The 18,344-nt window shown below is 43.7% G+C and overlaps 2 protein-coding genes across 4 annotated transcripts in view; one reads left to right on the top strand and one right to left on the bottom strand.

The window, feature by feature from the left end:
- Positions 1-18,344, top strand: part of LOC123768496 (R-spondin-1) — a 356,706-nt gene that overhangs the window by 4,931 nt on the left and 333,431 nt on the right. The window lies entirely within an intron of this gene.
- The window catches only part of LOC123768494 (uncharacterized protein C05D11.1), an 83,909-nt gene that overhangs the window by 30,589 nt on the left and 34,976 nt on the right, over positions 1-18,344 (bottom strand). For all 3 annotated transcript variants that reach the window (XM_045759101.1, XM_045759102.2, XM_069336242.1), the window contains exon 2: positions 6,110-6,605. In XM_045759101.1, the coding sequence (XP_045615057.1) occupies positions 6,110-6,152 (43 nt within the window). In that variant the 5' untranslated portion in view covers positions 6,153-6,605. The remainder of the gene's footprint in view (positions 1-6,109; positions 6,606-18,344) is intronic.

Here is an 18,344-nt window from a genome sequence, read left to right as displayed (position 1 = left end):
ACCAGAAAGCATTAAAATACAATACAAAACAGAAGCGTTTCACAATTTTACAATTCACCCCGCCAACTATTACAGCACATCACAGTGCAATGTTAGTTTATTAACAGTATACAAGCCGGACCAGTTTTACTCGTCAGCAACCAGATTTAAAGTCGGAAAATTTAGCTAAACATCTTCTCCGGACACAATTAGAGGAACTTTCGTTGAACACCTTCTAATATTATTTCACCAGTGTACAATTGTAACTAAACAAGTACTTAGTTAATTCAAACCTACACCTAACAGCTTGGCGCGAATATCGACTAGGCTTCATATATGCTCTCTGAATATCTAAGTGTCGAATACACAGTAAACATTGTGAATAAATATTGTACACGAACCACAACAGGTGTGCTTATACACATAGAATATATGAGCCATCTAAACTTTTTATTTATTTAATTATTTATTCACAAGAAAGTGCAATGGTGTTTGTAATAATTTTAGTGTTTGAATATAATACGTTCAAATTAATACAGTAAACAGCTAAAACATAGCCTGCATAAATTGGCAAGTTAGGTTCAGGTAAGTTTTAGCGAAGACATTTAACACAAGTCTGAGTAGATCAATTGGAACATTGTGACTGGAACCAGCGATCAGGATGGTACCAGCCGCGCACATAATAATAATAATAATAATAATAATTTGCAAGAAGCTACAATGGATTGGCGAGATTAGATAAGATTGGTATTTATACATTCTTGCAAACCCACTAACACGCATAACGTTTCAGGCAAGTCCTTAATCTAATATATCGGGTAAGATGAAAGGGTACATTGTAGGTTTTTATATTAAAAAGGTTTTTATATTAAAAAATAACTACAATATAAGTTGACAGAGGTGATTACACTGGTAAGGAGATATGTCTTAAGTACTAATATTGAGGAAGAGGGTAGTACAAGATACAGTGTAAGTTTGAAGCACAAAACTATGAGGATGAAATTAGGTACTTTTTTATTTTACTTTTGAACAGGGTAAGATATCCTTTTTAATCCCTCCTGTTACTTTACCTGCACTAGAGTTCGTGGGGGGGGGGGATTTACATGTAAAATAGTACCAGTTCAAAAGGGAAATTGTTGAAGAAAAAATTAAGTATGCTTCTGTAAAATGTGTCGGACCAGTTGGGTTGTAGTGTATATGTGGGCCTGCGGGCCGCTCCAAGCAACAGCCTGTTGGACCAAGTTATCAGTCAAGTCAAGCCTGGTCCCAGGCCGGGTACGGGGAGTAGAACAACTCCCAGAACCCACTTCAGGAACTTTCCAGGAATGCTCCAGGTATACTTGCTCGAACACACTCCCCACCATTACGTCCAACAGTCCATCAGCAGGTTACATCAGGTCCGGCAGCCATTGTTACCTCACCTCACTCTCCCAGCACACCATGAACGTCAACAAGTACTTTCTGAACGACTAGAACTGCCTCAGCTTTCCATCGTTTTTAATTATTAATAAGCTTAGGTACATTCAGAAATATGCTGCTACGCTATTCAATATGAAGGGTTACAGAGTTTGGATCAAAAGCTAGCTAAGGGTTTCGGTAGTAAAGATGAGTTCGTTCTCGAGACAATGTAGAAATACGGGTTGGAATCCCAAGCGGGACAGAAATAGTTGGGCTCGTTTCGGATCACCTAATGCCTCTGTTCATCTAGAAGTAAATCGGTACTCACTAGTTATAGAGTTGCATCCTGGTGAGGTACAGTAGTTTTGAATATGGTTAGTCATACTCTGAATCTGGGAAAGAACATGATTTGCGAGTCTGTACTACTAGCCAGCACTGGTAAACTCTGGGTAGAGAACAGGAATATCTTCCAACTTTCCTGAGTGTGTGAAGTAGTTACTGAACTCAGAGTACCTCATATAATTTGGTCTGAAGTCACCAAGAACAGGGCAATCACAAATACAATGTTGGAGAATATGGCCTAACTCTTGTACATATAGTTTACAATTGGAATGTTCATCATTGGGGGATTCATTACCTGCACCCACCTCCCAGCATAATTCTGGCAACCACAATGTCACACTGTTTAGTGGATGTTTTGTGCTATCCGTACATATAGTTCTCTTACACACAGAGATCACACTAACGCGATGTATCAAATAAACAAATCCACAAGGGCCGTGACGAGGATATAGTTCTCTTTTAAACATATACTTGGTCAAAATCCTAAAGTTTTTTAAATGGAGTTGAAATAAAAATGACAAGGCTCTTGTAAGGACAGATATATTGTAAATTATATAAAGGTAAAGGAAGGGAAGTGATACGTTTGCACTTGCGCACTTCTGTAGGTAACGCCGAAAGGATGGGGGGGGGGAGGTGAGTGGAGGGAAGGGGAAGAGTGAGGGGGATTGGGATTATTTCACAACACTTATAAAGGTTCTGAGTTAAATATCGCGGCCTCTCCACCTCAAGAGTCTGACCTCTAAATCTTCCAGACACTCGACACTTAAGGGAGGTCTTAAAATAATGGCGGCTGCACATTAAATACGAAGGACCTCAGCATAGACAACAGGAAACCCATAGCAGCAGCAGCATCGTGAACGACTGGTGAAATACATAAAAATTGTACAAGAAATTACTTATCATGAAAGACAAGAAGGGCAGAGCCGTCGACGGGAGAAAGAACGCGATACCTATTCAGGACAAGGAGTGCCTCCCACAGATAAACATGGCTATATGGAGATTTTTAACGTCACTAGAGGTCCGTGTCCGAGAGGAGTGAAACCTGCCAACACGCGAGAAATACAAGGACCGAGCAAACACGAAAAAGAATAACGAAGGAGATATAACGAAGTGAAAATACCAAATAAAAAAAGGAGAAACTGTAGATCTGTAGCAGTGTGTAGCCATAATGCTGCTGATACGGTAGAACTTTGAGCAAACAAATGTATAAGAGGTAACCAGCCAGCTGGACTACACATTAGGTATGATAAGCGCGGAGAGTAAGATGATATTGTGGTTGTGATCATTTACATCCCCCACTGAATACCAGATGATCCAGGGAGACATATAACGACGAAAACTGCCTGTAGGTAGTTTATAATGCGGCTACACTGGCAAGAGAATAAGGGTTAAAATCCTAATGCTTGAATGTTTTAAGCACAGAAAATAGCCTAGTAACATAATAGCCTCCTCCCCCCCCCAAATGTGCAGCCCGTCCTCCAGAGGTTTCCCAACGTCAAGAAACTGTTGTACTAAAGTCCCATATCCTAACCTACCAGAGGACTAGGAAATAGGTCGAGGAATGTACTAGATTCACTATAGACGAGGGGACTACAGGATAGCAAGGACACTACTAGGAAGTCCAATGGGGAAAATGAATGAGAAAATTTGCTACATGAGATTGATTTCGTAATCCAGAAATGTGTAGATGCCAAAAACAGTTCATCATATTCACGAAGGAAATCGACAAGATAAAGCAAGTTAACCTGTGATTCAATATATAAAGCAGGTTAGAGTTAGACCGGACAAATTATAGAAAACATAGCACGCGGGAAAATAAAGGGAACTAATGAGAACCATAAATGCCTACACCAGAGTCTGGTGCAGCAGAGCAGAAAAATAATCTGAAAACAACATAGAAGCCATAGTAAAATTTAGTCAAAACTGTTGTATAGCTTATATGTGGAGACGGACAAAAGTCTGTGAGCAGGCCAAGGGAACATCCCCGCAGAAAGTGACAAATGAAATTGAAGTAAGTTTATTGAGGTATAAATGCACACACACTCAGGGATGAGGTAGCTCAAGGTATTCTCACCCCGTTCAGTACAACGTGTTCATATATATATATATATATATATATATATATATATATATATTATTAAATATGACCGAAAAAGTAAGATTAATAATTCTAACACGAATTAGAATAACATATATATATATAACATATATATATAACAATTATATAATTATATATAACATATATATATATATATATATATATATATATATATATATATATATATATATATATATATATATATATATATATATATATATAAATATAATATGTGTGTGTATTTATTTTAGACATAACAAACAATAAGCATAGGAGTGTCAGGAACACAAAACGTTCCAGAATATTGACCGCAGATAAAACTGAGGAAGAGGGATGATAGCAGATTGTACGTGCTAGATTGGGTTCTGGGAGTTTTTCTTACTCCCCAAGCCCGGGCCGAGGCCAGGCTTGACTTAAGAGAACATGGTTCAACAGGCTGTTGCTATGAGCGGCCCGCAGGCCCACATATTCACTACAGCCCGGTTGGTCCGGCACTATTTGAAGAAAACTATCAAGTTTTCTTTTGATGTCCACGTTAGTTCGGGCAACATTTCTTATGCTCGCTGGGAGTATGTTGAACATCCGCGGACCTCTGATGTTTATACAGTGTTCTCTAATTGTGCCTATGGCACCTCTGCTCTTCATTGCTTCTATTCTGCATTTCCTTCCCTATCGTTCACTCCAGTATGTTGTTATTTTACTGTGTGGCTTTGGGACCTGGCCCACCAGTATTTTCTATATGTATATTATTTCATACGTTTCTCGTTTCTTTTACTCCTAATTAATTTCATGTCTCATCTTAAATGTTCGCCCGTAATTTGCTGTTATTATGATAATTAATTACTATATATTTTCTGCTACTACATACTACCGTTTCTAAATATTACAGTTTCTAAACTGTATATAATTTATTAAATATAATCTACAATAATATAATTAATTACTATGTACTGTTGTAAAACCTCTACTGTTGTAAATACCTCTTAAAACATTATCAACCATTTTCTTATTCCTTACAATAATTCAAGAGTGCTACCTTATCTCATTTAGTAGTAAATATTACCCCGTTGCACTTGTGCATAATTTTCATAATTATATCTGCGTTGTGTGAGAAACTGCGTACTGGCGGCTGTATGCGTTGTAGCCTCCTCCCTCAGTCTCCACTGCTCATCTATCTTGTGTGTATACGCTTGCAATAATACCTTATTTTTATTATTGGTTGGGTATAAATAGGTTTATAATTGGTTGGTTATAAATAGGAGCTGCCTGGCATGTATCTCATCTCTTTCGTATTCCGATGTAGCAATGTAAACATTGTCCAACTGCTACCTGGAATCTATCATTTACTAGGCTTTGAACCTTACATGTGTCAACAGTAAACTTTATCTGCCAAAATTTCGTCCACTTTAAAAGATTATCCAAACCGTTTTATAGTGATATTGAGTACTCAGAATTTACTTACGGTCATATTTTAGCATTATGAATCCTAAGTTTAAATCGTGAATAGATATGACAAGCCTCAGAGGTCCGTGAATGGAGTACCCGAGCACAACACACCCTGCGGTCTCCCACTTGAACTTGACCATCTATATTAACTGCGTTTCCATTGCAGTAACCATGGCGTATTTCACCTTAAGACGACCCCCTCCAATACCTCTACCTCTCTGTTGAGTCATTGCTCACCCGTGAGTCACTGTATCAAAGGTTTTCCTAAGTCAAGGTATAAAACACCTCCCTCTCTTCCGCCATCTACTGATTCAGATATTCTGGAAAATGTTTATATTTCCTTAAACACGAGCGGCCCTTAATAAAGCCATATTGTGAATCCATTATTAATATGATTGTGAATCCTTTATTACGAATGGCATTTGTTATTATCGATTCAAGTAAATATTTCGATAATTGACGTCAAGCTAGTTGGCGAACAGTCCGACTTTAGTGATCTTTCCCACTTTAAAAATGGGCATAACATTCTCAGCTCCAACGATAAGGTGCTCTTCTCGACTCTAATGGCTTGTTAAATATGCAAGACAAGGATGCACTAATGTGCGACAGGTTGTCAATCACAGCTAGTGTTGTGATGTTTAGGAGTAACTGTCATTAACGTTATATAAATATTCAGCCTGTACATACTGAACAAGCACAGAGTTACAGAAACATGACTTATTTGCGCAGGTGTATGAGCAGTGTACAGATGTGTGAGTGTACAGATGTGCGAGGGTATAGAGTTGTGAGTGCACGTGTGTGTGTGTACAGACTAACCAGATTAACAAACACATGTTTCTAACTCACCTGTGGCTGCCAGAGCGAGGTGGATGAGTAAGCGTAGAGTCATTCTTAGTCGTCGTGTCGTAATTGGTGTCTCAAGAGTAACGTCACAGTGTTCCTGACGTCACACGCTGAGTCGTATTGTCGTGATTGTCTCTGAGGGTGCCGTCACACAGTCGTATAGTCGTGATTGGGTCAATAACGGTGACGTCACACGCAGAGTCGTATGTCGTGATTGGTTCAGTGACAGTGATAACACAGTGCTCTCGACGTCACACGCGGCGGTGTTACGTTGTTATTTAAGACGTTGCGAAGATGGCGTTACAAAGGGGCATGACATGTCACGTTTTGATGTCGTTAAGTGATAATTGGTGTTTCAAGTGGCGTATGAAGTCAGGAGTGGTGAGGCGGCAGCTCCGTAGTCACAATGTTGCTGGTGGTGTGGAAGTGATGTTTCTGGTGATCACGTGACGCCCTGGACTCCCTAGTGACTGCCAGACTTGCGGAAGACACAACTTCTCTGTAACAAAGGAAACGGTAGATGGTTACTCTCCCGCCACTCACACGGGACTACTTGCCACACACCTGCCTGCCAGAGCACACGAGGCCCTGGCCTCTGAATGTTAGGAGGGTAGGAATAGCCTAATCCACTCTCTCCTTGCGAATGTACTTTATTATATCAGTAAATTTACTGACCGCCTAGAGCTGGTGGGTTAGCCAGAGAATCTGCCTTCAGAGGAGTTAAGAATATCTTTGGATTGCGTATTAGCAACTTGAAAGCAGTAACACACCAAAAACTTCAACAAAACCCCCCTGTAAATCATAGACAAAGTGAAACCTACACTAGCAGTTTGATCCATCACCGTACTATCATGCGAGAAGAGCCACACATCTAGGGGCCATCTAATACAATCAGCAGACTCCGAGATGTTACTACTGCTCGGCTTAGACTCGACAATAAGTATCTCTGGGAGTATACATTACCTGCTGATGTAGACCTAGCCAAATGTAAACTGTGTCAACAAAACTATTCGCACACCCTCCGTCACTAAGTGATGGAGTGCGAAAAGATAAAATAATTGCGGAGACAAGTCTATAGCAAATGATAGAGAAATATGTAAGAGTTTAACTCAAAACGACCTGCTGCCAGAAATTTTTGCCAGTTATCCCAAGTTTGCCAACAACAGGTGCACACAGGTGACTGTTCCACCGCTGTGCACTGCACAGATGCGGCTGTGCACAAGCAAATAAAATTAAATAGAACAAGCTTATCTCACAAAGCGGTGCTGCTTAGCTTGCTGTGGTCTAGTTCTTGAACTCGAAACAAACTGTGTAATAAGCTTGTCAACACTGTAACTTGTTTAGCAAAATTAATTTCTGGGTACAGTTCCAGGGGACTTTTATGAGCCTCTGTAACCTTTTGTGCTGCTGCTCACAGGATGGGCATGAGGTCCACCACAGCTCACAGGATGGGTATGAAGTCCACCACAGCTCACAGGATGGGGTATAAAGTCCACCACAGCTCACAGGATGGTTATGGGGTGCATGATAAGTGAACTAAGCTTATGCAAGGTTCCAGTGAATAAAATGCAAGTTGGTATATAAACATTCAAGATACACTTGTTTGTGACAACACATTTATGAATCGCTAATTTATTGACATCGTCGCTTAAATATTACGAGGCATTTGTTTGTTGGTTCCTTCCACCACCACCCTCACACACTCTACCTCACGCTCACTACTTCCTTCCCTCACCCAATGCCCCCCTCCCCCCTCCACAACACGCAGCACCCCCTCGCCTGTCTCCGCACCTCACCTCAGTGCGGCCTCTCGCCCACTAGCTGCACATACACTGCAATCCGAGCACCTCCTAAGTACCTCCTTGAGGGACGCCTCCAGCCTACATCCTGCATACGCGCTTCTCGCGAAGGGCGTGTGGGCGTAGTGTCTTGGGCCGGGTGGGCGTACATGGGCGGCAGGAGCAGGGTTGGTGGGGATGGGGGGAGTGGGCGGGGATGGGTGGGTTTAGCAGGGGGGAGGAGTTGCAGGCAGGGTAGGGAATGGACTGGTAATGCGGAGGCTAGGAAAGGTTATGCGATAATGGGATAGAGAGGATAAGATTGGGTATGGACAGGCGAGTGAGTGTGCTCTCTTAATTGAACATACCTGTTTGTGTTTGCAGGGGTTGAGCTTCGGCTCTTTGGTCCCGCCTCTCAACTATCTATCAACTGATGTGCAAATTATTCATTAGAGGCCTATCAGTCTCGTATCTTTTACGCGCTACATATTTGGGAGGATCATTCAAAGTCGACTCTCACATACAATAGATTGACTAGAGGAAGGGATTCATGGATTTCTTAATTATTTAGCCAATTAGCCAATGATGCACAAAGCTAAAATTTAAAAAGTAGAGAGGTTTGCAACAAGATTGGTGTCAGAGTTAAGCGAGTTAATATGAACATAGGCTAATGGGACTAAATATCACTACCCTAGAGAATAGAAGGATATGATCACAACTTACAAGATACTGAGGGGAATACATAAAGTGGACTAAAAACAAAGAATAGTCTCTTCAGACTGAGAGAAAGCAGGACAAGAGGACACAGGTGGAAGCTGGAAACGCAAATGAGCCGAAAGGACATAAGAAGGTACTCGTACCTGTACACGGATAGTTAACAAGTTGAATGCTCTAACAGAGGAAGTTGTGGAAGCCACCTCCAATAGGCACGATTCGACAAAGAATTTGATAATCAGAGTACTTAGGTTGTAACGCATCAGGTACAAGGGTAGTAGGCGGGGCATAAAGAGCTAGACCTAACTCCCTCAATAGACACTAATAGGTAATAGGTAAGTAGACATCCAAGTACTCTGTGTTTGCTGACGTGAAAGGAACTTACGATAAAGCACAAGGAATTGCGATCCTAGACGAGCCTGCACCCATGGGTGTCCAGGTGGGATTCCTAGAATGGACTGAAGACGATCTCACGGGAAGAAGATGAAAGTTACCTTAGTGGAGCAGTCTCAAGCACAAAGACTATGGAGCTTTGGATTCCTGAAGGAAGAGTCTTGAGCCTATTAAACCAATTAATGAATGCCATAGCCACAACAGAGCTTCCAGAAGGAGTACAAGTGAGATATGCCGATGATGAACTGCTGCAATGGATTGCTTCATCTTTATGAGGGCGTGTACCAAGCCCTCGTAAAGATGAAACAGTCCATTCAACTTTCTGGAAGAAAATGTACTGAACTTGACTTCACTCTCTACACAAGACAAACTCGTACCCCATCACAAGAGGAAGGAAAACGAAGACCTACAAATTAATGGTGAAGTTCCTGAATGAGTTGACCACTATCGATGCCTTGGAGTTACTTCCAGCTCTAATATGAACAAGAAGAGGAGTTTGATCAACTCACAGAAACATATGAAAGTCGTCTTAGGGCCCCTGGGAGCCACGTCCTGGAATGATCATGGAGCTTCCGTTGCTGTGGAGCACTCAACACCCTGGTGCATGTAGCGGGGTGTGGAGCACTCAACACCCTGGTGCATGTAGCGGGGTGTGGAGCACTCAACATCCTCGGGCATGTAGCGGGGTGTGGAGTGTGTCTGGAGTATTGCACCTGCTGAAAGTGGCCTCAGAAGTGAGCCAGGTGGAGAGACATAAGTCCCAAGGTCAGCAGTGCAGGCTCGTATTGCCCTCTATAACAGCCTATACCTGGTTTACTGCCAGTTCCGAGAAGGCCAACATATAATATTATACAACTGTGGGCATAATATGCACAAGTAACACGAAGTTAACGTTGAACCAGTTGTGACCCATATTACCTGGGAGTTAGACAGCTGCTACGGGCTGCGTCCTGGGGATGTGTGTGTGTTAGAGAGAAATATATGTAGTAGACAAAATATAGGAAAAATAGACTGGTTAGAAAGGCGGGGTCCAAGAGCTAAATAGCTCGATTCAGCAGACATAAATAGTAAATACACACACATTCCCAGGAAGCAGCCGTCTACACCCCTGGTACCTACTTACTGCTATGTGAACAGGAGCATCAGGTGAACAAAACTGGCCATTTGTTTCTGACTCGCTCGGGAATCAAACACGGGCCCTTTGGACTTCGACCCCAACCGCTGTCCCCTCAGCCGTGAGGCCCTGTGTGTGTGTGTGTGTGTGTGTGTGTGTGTGTGTGTGTGTGTGTGTGTGTGTGTGTGTGTGTGTGTGTGTGTGTGTGTGTGATTGTTTATCTCAGTTTATGAGATCTTACTAAACCTTGTTAGCCTTAATAAGGCTCTAAGAGGTAATAATTTTATTTTGTAAGAATGAGCGAAATTTGAGCCTACTCTTTTAAAGTATTTCAAATTAATGCGAAATTGTTTATGAGATAAACATGATGAAGTACTACTGCTATTTGTTGACAGACCTGCCAGCCAGCCACCCACTTCCTCTCTATAGTCCCGATGCTCAACAACCAGAAACGGAGCTTTTCGGATATTGCGAATAAATAATAACTACTCATAAACAAATCCACAAGGGCCATGACGAGGGTTCGAACCTACGTCCAAGAGGATCCCAGACGCTGCATTAATCGACTTAGCTACGACAAATCCACCTTATGGATTTGTTCATTTGATGCATCACGCTATTGTGATTTCTGTGTGTAATAACTACTCAATAGCTATAATTTTCTCAGCAGTACAAGTACTCTATATAGCCTCTATATAGGCTTCTATAACCTCGCCAATCTTAATGGGGCGAGTTGTAATTTATGTCTTCACATGGGTAAACATTTGTAATAATATACACAACGTAACAGAATATTCCTGTGGTTTTGTTAGCAAATGCATTTTAATTTTCATTTGGATTTGATTAATGGTTGTTGCTTTTAACTTTATTTTATATTTTGTTTTCCTGTGATGAACGACCCAGCGGCCTTTTCTTGCTATTGGGGTGTAATAACCTGACCTGTTCTTCCCTTTACCCACTCAATACCCAACTTAACATTGCTTGCGGATCGCTGTGACCCTCAGTGAACTACCCGTTGATATTAATTTAAGACTGAAATATTAAATGAGGGGGGGGGGGGAAAGAGCAACAAATGAAGGATTTATTAATTTAAAAATAAGGAATAAAATCTTATTGTACACTGCCATCACCTTCCTGCTAAAATACCTGAATGTGTCTAGATTACTGATCTCCCAGGAAGGACAGAAATCAATAATCATGAACTCACGGGCAATAGGGACTTAGGTAATAAATCTTGGGACTTAATTATAGCAACGTTGATTTACTTAATGAGAATATAGGGTTTCCAATACCGCACATGAATACCACATATAAAAAGGAATAACACAACATTAATAACCAAAAGGGAGGAATTAACTAAATACCACTAGATCAAATATTCACTTTATTGAAACAGGCGTAATTTTATAACAAATGAACATATATCCTCCTCTAATAAAACCTCCTAAGGGCAGTGGTCTGAAATACTGAATATACATGAATACTCAAGTGGCACAATACCTTAACTGCAATCTGGCCAGAGACGTTGATGGCTGAACTCAGGCCCTGAAGGGACCTATCTCAAAGTTTTGCCCAAGACACACTAACGAATCTTTCTCAACAAGCTTTTCCAGTGGATCAAGCTCCACCCACTTCTAAGTTTTCCCAAGTCCATTAAGCCCCGCCTCTCCAAGTCTAGAGCCAATGAGTTGAAAGTCTTGCTCTAGGTCTTGAAACAGCCAGCCAAAATACCCTGACTAGCTTCGCCCCCCAGGCCTCCCTGGCTGGCTATAGGCCTGTGTTCTTAAAGATCTGTTTCTCGTAACAGAATTCCCAATCATTCCCATGCTGCCATCACAGGAAACTTGGCGTCGGACTATATGACCCGGCTAGAGGCTGAGTTATTGGATCTCAATTTGTCGATGGCTATAGTGAGGCGGAGGTGAGGGGAAGGAGTGAGGGGGGTAGAGAGGGAAATGAGTGGGATGGAGTGGGCTGGGAGAGGGCCAGGAATGAGAGGGACTGTCCAGCCACCAGGAGTCTCTTGAGTCAGGACCCTTGACTTGAACCGTTTATGACAGGAAGGTCCGATGGGGAGGGGGGGAAAGAATGACCCAGGAAGAGGGCAGCAAACAAGGGGAAAGGGGAGGGGAAGGAGGAAAGGGGGAGGAGAAGCTATGGTCTTGTGCACAGCACAAATCACTACAGGGGGGGTACTTCATCTGCTACAATAGCGGTGTGTTCACTCACAGGATTAGTGGCGCTGCCCAATACTGTCACTATGGCGGTATTTAGCTTTCCGGAGGCAAAAATATAAATAAATATATCAGGTTGGGTCCCGGTATGATTTTGGCTTGGTGTTGGCTTACGGCCTATCCATTGCACCAAGATTATTAGTATAGTCGTGTCTATATTGCTTACTGAAACCACCAGAGAGTTGACTTTAGCCCTGAGTAAAGTCCAGGACTAAAGTCAACTCTCAGTGTATTTATTCCCCTCGGTGAGCGCGGAAAGAAAGGGACAAGTGAAGGTGCTGTTGCGTGTGTGTGTGGGGTGGGGGGGGGGGGGGAGGATGGTCAGCATCGTACTTGACCTCTGATGCGACCTTCTACAGTCAGCCAAAAATAGCCCCGAGGGCCTGGCGAAGGTCTTCCTTGTGGGACATGAGCATCTTAAACAAATAAACAACTTTGGTACGCGCACACGTCCACATGCCTCAGAAGCAAGTATGGACGGCTAGCAGCACGACGCAGGGCTCAGATGAGACGGAGCCCAAGAACTAGAGCACAAGAACAATACATAAATCATAAAAGACAGGTGGTGCTCAAGAACTGGAGCTGATCTTGCAGTTGTAACACAAAGTTAAACACTGTAGTTACCTTAATCGCTGTGTACAAGCTCTTCAACCATCTTAATTTATCTCCAAGAGAAGTACTTTCCACGTGACGATTTGATTAACCTTAAAATATGGCCCTCTTTTTTGTATAATGTAACTGTTGAAGAGCGGCCAGAGTCATCAAGCAGTTACTCAAATACTTATGATCCGCTTTTCTCAATGTTTTACGGGTTTGTTAACATGTATTAAACAGTTTATGAGCGTCGGAAGCACCAGGAGGCTCTTTATGACAATGATAACCTTGAATGGGAGGTTTCCATGCTCGTAAACTTTTTAATAAGAAAGCCGGCAAAGATCGAGAAAAGATGTACATGTTCTTAAGCTGATATATTACTGATTGATTCAGAAGTAGACGTGTAAATGCTTGTCGAGTCCTGGACATACCTGGAGCATACCTAAAGCATACCTGGATAGGGTCTGGGGAGTACTTCTACTCCCCAAGCCTGAGCTGAGGCCAGGCCCAAGCTGAGGAGTGTCTCGATGTTAGGGGGGTAGGAATAGCCTAAGCTTCTCTCTCCTTGTGGATGTATTTAATCATTATCTCGGTAAACGTACTTGAACTTCAGTATTGTTCAGTACGTTGTCTCCTTCAGATCTGTAATGTGCTTTGTACAAAGCATATTATGTGATCTGTGTACAACATTCGAAAGGTTCCCACCTTAAAAGAAATTCTTTAGCAATCCTGCGCCGTATGTAGCTTGGATATGAACCCCCGACCCTGCATTGGAGGAGACGAGAAGTGATCACCCTGAACCACTACACAGTAGGTTGCTGCACCTCACTCAAAGGTTTTGGTACTGCAAAATATACAAGAATAAACTGGCAAGATACAGCAGATGCCTAGATAACCGCACGTCCTCTGCTGCCTTAACCATAGGATACTACCTCACACCTACTGAGGAGGGCAGGTAGAGTGAGAAGACAGCTCGACTGAGTGCTGATACAGCGAGAGGATAGGTAAAGAGGACAGGTAGAATGAGAAGGCTGGTAGAGAGCTGATAGAGAGAGCAGGAAGAGAGAGGAGACAAGTTGAATGGGACGGCAGGTAGTGGATTTTGTGGATTTCTCGTGTGGATTGTTTCACAATATGAGGATAGTTACAGTTAAATGGCAGTAGATTGAGAGGGTAGTTAGATAGTTAGAGAGAAAGGGTATTTGGATTGATAGAGAAGGGGTTGATGGGAAGTTAGAGAGAAGGGGTAGTTGGGTAGTTAGGATGAGGAGTAGTTGGGTAGTTAGGATGAGGAGTAATTTGAGTATGGCGCGAGGTTGGGAGAGGCAGGATGACCCTCATTTAACAATTGGCATCGCTTATTCGTCTTTACATTCTCACCAACACACTCAAACGCGGCACCCCATATGTAATGATGGTGCTGCTGCTGCTGCTACTGTTGCTGCTACTGATGCTACTATTGTTGCTGCTACTGCTACTGTTGCTGCTGCTAGTGCTGCTGCCACTGTTGCTGCTACTGTTACTGCTACTGTTGCTACTATTGTTGCTGTTACTGCTACTGTTGCTGCTGCCACTGTTGCTGCTACTGTTGCTGCTACTGTTGCTACTATTGTTGCTGTTACTGTTGCTGCTGCTAGTGCTGTTGCCACTGTTGCTGCTGCTACTGTTGCTGCTGCTACTAGTGCTGCTGCCAATGTTGCTGCTACAATTGTTGCTGCTACTATTGTTGCTGCTGCTACTGTTGCTGCTACTAGTGCTGCTGTTACTGCTACTGTTGCTGCTACCAGTGCTGCTGTTGCTGCTACCAGTTCTGCTGTTGCTGCTGCTGCTGCTGCTGCTGCTGTTGCTGCTGCTGCTACTTTTGCTACTGTTGCTACTTTTGCCATTGTTGCTGCTGCTACTGTTGCTGCTGCTGCTACTGTTGCTACTACTATTGTTGCTGTTGCTACTGTTGCTGCTACTGCTACTGTTCCTGCTATTGCTACTGTTTCTGCAACTGCTGCTGCTACTGCTGCTGCTACTGGTGCTGCTGCTACTGTTGCTGCTATTACTGTTGCTGCTGCTGCTACTGGTGTTGCTACTGGTGTTGCTACTGGTGTTGCTACTGATGCTGCTACTGGTACTGCTGTTATTGGTGCTGCTGCTTCTGGTGCTGCTGCTACTAGTACTGCTGCTACTGGTACTGCTGCTACTGGTACTGCTGCTACTGGTGCTGCTGCTACTAGTACTGCTGCTGCTGCTACTGGTGCTGCTGCTACTGCTACTACTGGTGCTTCTGCTACTGGTGCTGTTGCTACTGGTACTGCTGCTACTGGTACTGCTGCTACTGGTACTGCTGTTACTGGTGCTGCTGCTACTAGTACTGCTGCTACTGGTACTGCTGTTATTGGTGCTGCTGCTACTGGTGCTGCTGCTACTGCTGCTACTGGTGCTTCTGCTACTGGTGCTGTTGCTACTGGTACTGCTGCTACTGGTACTGCTGTTACTGGTGCTGCTGCTACTAGTACTGCTGCTACTGGTACTGCTGTTATTGGTGCTTCTGCTACTGCTGCTGCTGCTACTGGTGCTGCTGCTACTGGTACTGCTGCTACTGGTACTGCTGCTGCTACTGGTGCTGCTGCTACTGGTGCTGCTGCTACTGGTACTGCTGCTGCTACTGGTGCTGCTGCTACTAGTACTGCTGCTACTGGTACTGCTGTTATTGGTGCTTCTGCTACTGGTGCTGTTGCTACTGGTACTGCTGCTACTGGTGCTGCTGCTACTGGTGCTGCTGCTGCTGCTACTGGTGCTGCTGCTACTGGTACTGCTGCTACTGGTACTGCTGCTGCTACTGGTGCTGCTGCTGCTGCTACTGGTGCTGCTGCTACTGGTACTGCTGCTACTGGTACTGCTGCTGCTACTGGTGCTGCTGCTGCTGGTGCTGCTGCTACTGGTGCTGCTGCTGCTGGTACTGCTGCAACTGGTGCTTTGCTATTGGGATCCTTTAACAACATTTATAATGACAACGTTCTCGACTCACAATTGAGGATTGTGTCCCTTGGGCAGGACAGAAATGGTTGGGCACGTTTCCTTTAACTTGATGCCTCTGTTCACCTATTAATAAATAACTATCCAGGAGTTAGGTAGCTCCTAACTACCTAACCAGGAGCTAGGTTAGGTAGTTAGGTAGAGTATATATAAACGAATGATTAAAATCCAGTTCAACTTAAGCTCTTTCAGTATGTGTAAAACTTTGTGTATTTAAGAATGACGTCACAAAAATTATTTTCCGGTGTGAAAATTTAGCGGTAATATTATTGCCTTATAAGGCAAATTAAAGGTGTCGCTTGTAATCGTAAACCAAGTGTTGGATCCGCCAAAATATTTGAACAATGACGTCAGATGAGTGCAGGATGTTTATTCGTCAACGCGTGTTTGACGTCACGAGTTTGAAGCCCATTGGTGGAGACCATTCTCTGGGCGACCAGGAAGGGTATGGGGCAATAATGGCTCTTATCTTGAAGTGGAGGAAAGGGAAGGGAAGGGAAGGGAAGGATGGGTGGGAGAGAGAGAGAGGGAGGCAGACAGACACAAGCAGATATATAGAGAAAATATAGAAATAGAGATAGGTCAGCTGAGAGACAGGAAGACAGACAGAAAACACAGAAAAACAGAGAGAAATCACCACAGAGACAGAGACTGATAGCAGCAGAGATAGAGATAGAATGAAGGAGAATTGAGAAGGGGATGTTTGAAAAGGTGAAGGAGGGGAGATGGTGAGAGGGAAGATGAGGCGTCCGAGAGGGGGGGGACGGGTATTGAAGGAAAGTGGGGATAAAGGTGAAGAGGGTTGAAAAAGGGGGAAGGAGAAGGAAAGGGAATAGCAGAGAGGGTGGAGAAGGAAGGAGAGGGGGGGCAGCAGAGGGGAGTGAGAGAGGGAGAGAAATGGGTTATCTTGCTGGAGAAAGTTGGAGAGAAGGGGTTGGAGATAAAAATAAAATTAAGTGGGGGTGTAAGGAAAGAGAGATCATAGGAAGGGGGGAAAGTGGCAGATTGGAAAATAGGTGAGAGTGGCGAAGAGAGAGAGAGAGGAAGGGAACTATCAGGAGAATGTTGTTGTTGTTTCAGATTTAGCTACTCAGGACGAAGTGTCCATGTAGTACGGGCTATGGTGAGCCCGTAATTGAGTTTAATAATACAAGATAACCTTGTTTCAGTGATATTTGGGTCTACGTTTAAAATGGAGGAGGGAATTTCTCATTTTTCCCTGCTTATTTATCGCTTCTGTTTTAGTGCACTGGTTTTAATCTTGTTTTATTAACATTATCTTGGTGGCGGATGTAGATGCAGAATGCTCACTAATGAGTCCCATTCCTCAACAGCTTTTCTAATCATTGTAGTCGTGGTGGAATGTGCATCTAATGCAGCTGCTGTCGTTGGATTAATGTTGAGTTTGATGCGCAGGGCTTCAGTAGCTTCACATTCCAGTAAGTAGTGCAATAGTGGCGCCTCTGCTTCTGTTCCACAGATATGACACTCTTTAACTATTGGGTTCATTACCTCCCAGCAGCACTTGTAACCAAGTCTGAGTCTGTGTATGGCTACTGCAATGTCTCTGGATATCTTTTTGCCAGGCTTGAAAGAGGAGTAACCAGTGGCTTGTTAGTACCATATCGCAGTGGATCTTCCTTCCGCTACTTTGGCTCTGTGGCTATCAGGAGAAACCGCCATTACGACTATATAGCACTTGTAAGGGGTCAGGAAAAGGATTTGGGATGGGACGGGGCCCAACCATTTGGACGGTCGGGGATTGAACGCCGACCTGCATGAAGCGAAGCCGTCGCTCTACCGCCCAGCCAAAGTGGTTGGGCAAGGAGGGTGGGGTGGGGAGAGAGTGGGTTGCTGCCAAGTATACATCTCTACCACTATTGTGCAAGAAGACCCAGCCACGTGTAAACCATCCTAACCTAACCTAACCATCCTCTGTAATCATCAGACTCGAGACTACTGCCGCAGGGCTTGGCTCAGTCCCATGTATCTCTGGCAGATACTTAGATTAAAATAAATATAATCAGTTAACCACAAATATAAGATGCTTGTGTTTAAAAACATTGATGCCCAGTTCTTGAACCGATTATGTGATCTGCTTACATGTCTATCACCACCCACAGGATGGGTATTGGGTCCTCCACCACCCACAGGATGGGTATTGGGTCCTCCACAGCCCGCATTATGGGTATGGGGTCCTCCACCACCCGCAGGATGGGTATGGGGTCCTCCCCCGCCCGCAGGATGGGTATGGGGTCCTCCCCCGCCCGCAGGATGGGTATGGGGTCCTCCCCCGCTCGCAGGATGGGTATGGGGTCCTCCCCCGCCCACAGGATTGGTATGGGGTCCTCCACCGCCCGCAGGATGGGTATGGGGTCCTCCCT

This window comes from Procambarus clarkii, chromosome 35 (genome assembly GCF_040958095.1).
Source record: "Procambarus clarkii isolate CNS0578487 chromosome 35, FALCON_Pclarkii_2.0, whole genome shotgun sequence".
NCBI classification, from domain to species: Eukaryota; Metazoa; Arthropoda; class Malacostraca; order Decapoda; family Cambaridae; genus Procambarus; species Procambarus clarkii.
The sequence above is the reverse complement of the archived record's forward strand: the minus strand, read 5'-3'. Positions and strand labels throughout refer to the sequence as shown.